A 6,703-nucleotide genomic window follows, 5' to 3' on the forward strand; every position below is an offset into this window, starting at 1 on the left:
CTGTGTTTGTATCATGGTGGGTGTCTTGGTCTAGTGGTGAGAGCTGTGTTTGTATCAGGGTGGGTGGGTGTCTTAGTCTAGTGGTGAGAGCACTCGCCTGCAACTATAATCATTGTTAGTTTGACTCCCGGACGATACGAAATGTAAATATATTACTTATACAATAAGTAAATATATTACATATGGCTATAACATAACGTACATTATGTACCTTTTTTCCTGTGATCGATAAGTACTTTATTTAAGTTTTTTGATGAGACCATGTTGGTGGTTAAGAAGGTATTCTTCATATTCATGTCCTGGCTCAGGATCATAAAATTACCCTGTGGTAAAAAATACCAGAGCAGACCACCTTTGTCATTTTGCAGACCACAGTCTAGATAATGTGCAACCTTATCATAACTAAACATGTAGTGCCTGTACACCTGTCTTTGCATACACATCTCACCGTATCAAGTAGGGGTGTACCGATACGTTGATTTGGATCGATCAATACATCGATTCAAAAGGCAACGATGCGATTCAGTCCATGGAATGTGTATATATAAATATAAATTCAGGATATTGTTAAAGGAACACACCATAATGGGGAATTGTCTTCACCAGAGACAAGAAGATAGATGCCAGTTTCCTCTCTGTGCGTTCAGTAGAAAGCTATCTGGCTGCACGTTAGCCTAGCTTAGCACAATGAATGGAAGCGGACAGTACTGGTGAGCCTAGGCCTTGGCCAACTAACACCTCTCCCGGAGTTTAAACTAGGCTACCGGTACTATCCGCTTCCATTCATTGTGCTAAGCTAGGCTAGAAGAAACTCATATCCATCTTCTTGTCTGTCTCTGGAGAAGACTATAAGCAATGTTCCCATAATGTTTGTGTGTTCCTTTAATATAGGCTATAAAACAGGAATTTAGAGTAGTTGTTTTTTAACCAGATTCAAATAATGGTGATTCAGGTTTTTTCATTCAAGTGTTAAGCAGCGCTTAATAATAAAATGTCACTCTCAACCTCATTTTGGTTGTGTATTTATGACCTTGTAGACATTCTGTAACACGATTGTGTTAGCTGGATCACAATGTGTCATGATGCAGGTTATGTTACTGAATCAAATTATACCGAATCGCTGCCTTAAGAATCAAAACCGCATTGTGGTAAAGGTCCCTAGTATCAGGGAGGTGGTTTGATGAGCATGTGGCAATAAATTCTATTTTTATACTGCCAGCCTGCAGACGTGTTCCGTGGAGACATTTAAGATACGCTTTTATGAGTCTCTTTAAGAGGTTCCAGTACAGCAGTGAGAGACGATCATGCAGGGCTTCGGATAGAATGAATGGAGTTGTTTTAACAGACCGTTTAGGACTCATAAACTGCAATGTAACATAGAAATGTGTGTCCCGTCTTCCAAGATTTAGCCGTAAGGAGAGACACTTGAAATACGACACAGGGAAACTGACACGGTAATGCTGCTTTTATTTTCCATATCAAAACATACAAGTCTCGTTAGGTGGCAAGAGTTGATATATATATATATATATATACACTTGAAATATTCACATCGGTTAGGTTCAGTGCGTGTTTTCATTTGTAAAGACGGCGTATTCACTCGCAGAAGTCTGCGTTGCGACTACGAGACACAGCGAGGTACGAGTTAAAAGCCACTTTCATGTCGTTCTGATTCGTTGTATAACTTGTATTTAAATATCAAACATGACATGCAATTTAAATATACATCTTAGAATTAGTGACATGAACAGGAAGCAATATGACATTTGGTGTTTTGGGGTTCAAAGCCAGTATCCTAAGACTATCAGTTGTACAGGTTAGAATGGATTTGCATGTTACCCCTTATGAAAAAGTATCATGGTAGTTTGATGGCATTTTCACATGGCTGGTTTTACCATGGTTCCAGCCAAAGTACTTTGGTACAGAGGCTAAAGGTCCACATGGTACCACTTAGGGATGGGCATTGATTTCAGAATATTTTAAGTCATTCAATTATATATATAAAAAAAATAAATCTAATAATTTATGCAAATATAATTTTGTCTAAAAAAAATATATACACTGTGTAGTGTATTGGGAATGGGAACCTATTAACTATTACACCGCTGAATGGCATGCTTGGTACAGCTCCCTAGCTAGCCAGGTAGCATAACAGTCTGTTAATAGTTTGAGAGAACAGAAAATAAGTATGAATAAAGAGAGACTGGAGATGTTATATTGTAGCAACGTTTTGTACGTTTGCCATGTTGTTTCACTAAGTTCACACATTTCAAACATCAACGATGTAACTTTCGGAATTAATGCGTTTTGTTCCTGGAAATAACATTAGCCTGCTGCGACTCGCAAATAGTTCCCAGTGACCATTGAATAGTAGTTTTGTGAGTTTTGCCCATCCCTAAATAATACCATGGTATAATCCACTTTAAACCACAATACAGATGGTACATGTTTTTTTTTTTTTTACCATGATACCAAATACCATGCTACTTTTTTGTAAAGGGATGCTGCAAATAAGGGACAACAACTCACTCACATTAAGTCATGTTTAGTGCAGGTCCCATGGATATCACATTCTGGTTAGGAACAAGCCAAGCACATCATATAGAAAGCACCCACCTCCTGCCACCAAACAAGTAAAAAGAAAAAAATCTACGTCCCCAAGTTTTGCAAGTAAAAACAGTACTTTAGGCTACACACAAATGTAATATCTTTGGAAAAGAAATAATTCCATACTACGACAACTTCAGAATAGGGTCAAACTTGCATTCAGTATCTGTGAGATATCGAGATTTGTTTAGGCCTGTGACAATAAGGTTTCCAGCATATAGTTATTGATTGGTAGCTAAATCACGGTTACTACACAAATGCATAATTGTTGTGTCTTTAAAGGAACACGCCAACATTATGGGACATGTGCTTACCATCTTCTCTAGAGTCAGACAAGATAGATGGATACCAACTTCCTCTCTGTGCGTGCAGTAGAAAGTCATCCGTCCTCAAGCTAGCCTAGCACAGCACAAATTAATGGAAGTGGATACGGACCACTAGCCTAGCTGTTAAACACCTCTCCTGGAGTTTTAAGCTAGGCTAGTGGTCCATATCCACTTCCATTAATTTGTGCTAAGCTAGGCTAGCTTGCTAGTGAACGCACAGACAGGAAATTGGCATCCATCTTCTCGTCTGACTCTGGCGAAGACACTAAGAAGCGCATTTACCATAATGTCGGTGTGCCCCTTTGATAGATGAATAATGTACTCTTCATTAGATTCCTCATTTGCCCCTGTCTGGACTACCGGTCCCTCCGCGTCGTCTGTTGCCTCTTCCTCGTTTTGCGTGCGCGCCATACGGTATCTCAACTTTTGCAACGTAAAGAGTTGAACAACAATGAGAGAGTTGAAGGGATCTTCCCCACCAGGTCACTGAACGTGTGAATCCTCCGCAGCAGATGGACACAGCAGAACGACGGCAGAACTACGAGGAGTTCGATAGCCCGCCCCCTCAGTTGTCTGCCTCCTCGTTGTGTACTTGCTCCAAGGACTTGAGGTAATCCCGAGCCAAGATCTTCTTTGGTAGGATGTCTGCCAATGAAAAAATGTAGTTTGAAAAAGGGGGGGGGGGGGGTACTTTGATTCACCACAGTGGGTCCTGTAAAGCCCAAAGGGTATAGAGCACTGGTTGTCATGTTATATGGTCACTTTATCAATCAATCAATCAATCACATTTATTTATATAGCACATTTAGACATGACGCTTGTCAACCAAAGTGCTTCACATAGCTAAGAACAAAGAAAAGTATAGAATAAACAGAAGAAAAAAAACCAACGGATAGACAAAGGAAAAACAGAACAACACGTCAACAAACAAGGCAAGAGTCCGAGTGAGTCAGGGAAGGCCAGGCGGTATAGGTGGGTTTTGAGTTTGGATTTGAAAGACTCGATGGAGGGGGGGGGGCAGATTTGATGGACATGGGGATGCTGTTCCAGAGGTCAGGGGCTGCGACCGCAAAAGCACGCCCCCCCCTAGACTTGAAATTAGACCTACGGGTGGTTAAGAGACCCTTGTCAGCCGATCTGAGGGCCCTGGCGTTGGTACAGGGGGTGAGGAGGTCTGCTAGGTAAGCAGGGGCCTTACCATTAAGGGCTTTGTAGACCAATAAGAGGACCTTGAGGTCTATTCTAAAGCGCACCGGGAGCCAGTGGAGGGAGGCAAGTACAGGGGTGATGTGAGCTGTCTCAAACATCAAGCATCAGGTGTCATTGCAGCCAGTTCCAGCCCTGTTGCTAAACCTAGGCAACGTTACCAACGCCAGGATGTAAGTAGTCTATATACTAGCCTGGAACTAGTTCCTACCTATGAGAAACTGGAAAGTGTCCTGCTCCTCTGCGGTGTTGGCCAGATCACTGTACGCCAGCCTGTTGGTGTCCTTCGCAGAGCCATTGTTGAAGGAGGCCAGAGCCAAGTACTGCACGAACAGCTCCTGCAAGCAGAGAAGACATTGATTGATTGAAATTGATTAATTGATTAAAAACTTTATTAACAGATTGCAGAATGGGTATAATACAGTACAGCTCAATACACTATAATACAGTACTCTATCCCCCCCCCCCCTCAGTGAGCTGTGGTGTTCCACAAGGAAGCATACTAGGACTGCTACTCTTCCTAATTTATGCAAATGACATGTCGTCAGCCTGTGACTGCAACTTGTTCCTGTTTGCGGACGACTCAGCCCTGCTGGTCTCTGACAAGAACAAGTTACAGGTTGAAAAAACCCTCAGCTCAGAACTCGGCAAAATCTGCATATGGCTCGCTGATAACAAACTATCATTACACATGGGCAAAACAGAGTCCATTCTCTTCGGTTCAAATAACAAACTCAGCAAGACCGACGGCTTCTCAGTTACAGTGGGTGACAATATTGTCACAAGGAAAGACGAAATTACCTACCTGGGTTCCATCCTAGAGGCAAATCTTTCCTGTGACAAAATGGCATCCAATGTAATAAAAAAAGTCAACCAACAAACTAGATTCTTGTACCGGATCTCCTCTCTGGTAAACAAGAATACCCTGAAGACTCTGGCAGGAGCACTCATTCAAGGGTACTATGACTATGCATGCACCTCATGGTACCAAAGCACCTCAAAGGCGCTTAAAACAAAATTACAAACATCACAAAACAAACTGGTCAGACTACTACTTGACCTGAACCCCAGAACCCACCTCACCCCTGCCCACTTTGACAACCTAGGATGGCTTAGAGTAGACGACAGAGTACAGCAACTTGCAATGGGCCTGGTCTACAAGATACACTATACGACCGGGGTGCCCATGTACATGTCAAAATACTTCCCAAAGGTCAGTGAATACCACAACCACTACACCAGAGGAAGCTCAACAAATCATGTTAAACCCAGATTCGGCTCAAACAAGGGACTAAACACGTTTCGCAATTATGCCACAACAATGTGGAACGCCCTACCCAAAGCTGTAAAGGAATGTGAATCCCTGCCCACATTCAACACCGCTCTTAAAGAGCACCTACGGGAGGCTGCAATTCGAAACTGGCCACCGTAAATGCCCAAAACCCCCACCACCTCCTAATAGACAGTCTATTCCCCATCATATGTATATACTCTGACAGGATCTAGGGGTAACAGTACTGTATATTTGAATACCGTTTATGTCACAAATGTATCAGTACTAAATACCTATATGTCCCTATGCCATAAATGTCATGTATGTTGTGTATGTCATAAATGTCTATATGAATTGAAAATGGAGGACCCTGATGGAAACAAGACAAACGTCTTTCTCAGGTCTGCATCCCCTTAACAATTGTATGTATTGAGCCGTACTGTATTGTACCCATTCTGCAATCTGTTAAATAAAGTTTTCATTCATTCACACACACAATTGTTAAGGGGATGCAGACCAGAGAAAGACTTTCGTCTTGTTTACATCAGGGTCCAACGACAAACGAACGAGGTGCATATAATATACACAACCGTCGCGTTAACAAACAAGTAACTTAACAGGAGAACGAGGGGTGGTGATGGTGGGGACTGTGGAAATATATGACTCAACTCCTGATTAATTGAAAATGGGGGACCCTGATGTAAACAAGACGAAAGTCTTTCTCTGGTCTGCATCCCCTTAACAATTGTGTGTATTGAGCTGTACTGTATTGTACCCATTCTACAATCTGTTAATAAAGTTTTCAATCAATCAATCAATAAATCATGCTAGCAGCTAGCTAACTAGCAGCAATAACAGACGGACAGAATCGTGTGCCTGGCTGCTGCTTACTGTCGCCTTGGTGGTGAGGAACAGGGCGTCCTGGTTTATACTGGACACGTCGGGGGAACTCTTCATGATCAGCTTCACTCGTGACATCGGGAGAGAGATGCCTTTGTTGTTGTTATTGGACCCATCTTTGTCCTCATCTTTGTTTCTGTCCTCCATCTTCATGAGGGTCAGTCTCTATAGAAACACACAGAGGCGTCTCTCAGGCTAAACAACGACGACGCCGACACTGTGCGCATGCGCGCGGAGGCAGGACGCGGGCGGAAGTTGTAATTGTTTTGAATGGTGACATAACGATATCCACTTTTTTTCTTTTTCTTCTATAAATATTCACATGGATTATGTTTAGCGGTTGTGTTCGGATGTATACAAAATAAATATGTTCGATAATAAATTGTTTTAA

General features: G+C 42.1%; 1 protein-coding gene across 1 annotated transcript; it reads right to left on the bottom strand.

Annotated features, from left to right (window-relative positions):
- Positions 1 to 2,392: 2,392 nt before the first annotated feature.
- On the bottom strand, positions 2,393 to 6,492 carry chrac1 (chromatin accessibility complex subunit 1). The gene is made up of 3 exons (XM_084326955.1): positions 6,304 to 6,492; positions 4,351 to 4,477; positions 2,393 to 3,578 (listed from the first exon to the last, which is right to left on the bottom strand). Exons 1-3 carry the CDS (start codon positions 6,463 to 6,465, stop codon positions 3,499 to 3,501), a joined length of 369 nt encoding a protein of 122 aa, XP_084183081.1. The 5' UTR covers positions 6,466 to 6,492; the 3' UTR covers positions 2,393 to 3,498.
- Positions 6,493 to 6,703: the final 211 nt, after the last annotated feature.

Source organism: Notolepis coatsorum (genome assembly GCF_963971535.1).
Source record: "Notolepis coatsorum genome assembly, chromosome: 13".
Lineage (NCBI taxonomy): Eukaryota > Metazoa > Chordata > Actinopteri > Aulopiformes > Paralepididae > Notolepis > Notolepis coatsorum.

Bases quoted from the DNA above. Each gene is read 5' to 3' on its own strand.
- chrac1 (XM_084326955.1), bottom strand. From the start codon at position 6,465: ATGAAGATGGAGGACAGAAACAAAGATGAGGACAAAGATGGGTCCAAT. The intron at 4,478-6,303 runs GTAAGCAGCAGC...CTCTGCTTGCAG, and splicing joins TCCTCACCACCAAGGCGACA to GAGCTGTTCGTGCAGTACTT. The intron at 3,579-4,350 runs GTAGGAACTAGT...TTTCATTGGCAG, and splicing joins CACTTTCCAGTTTCTCATAG to ACATCCTACCAAAGAAGATC.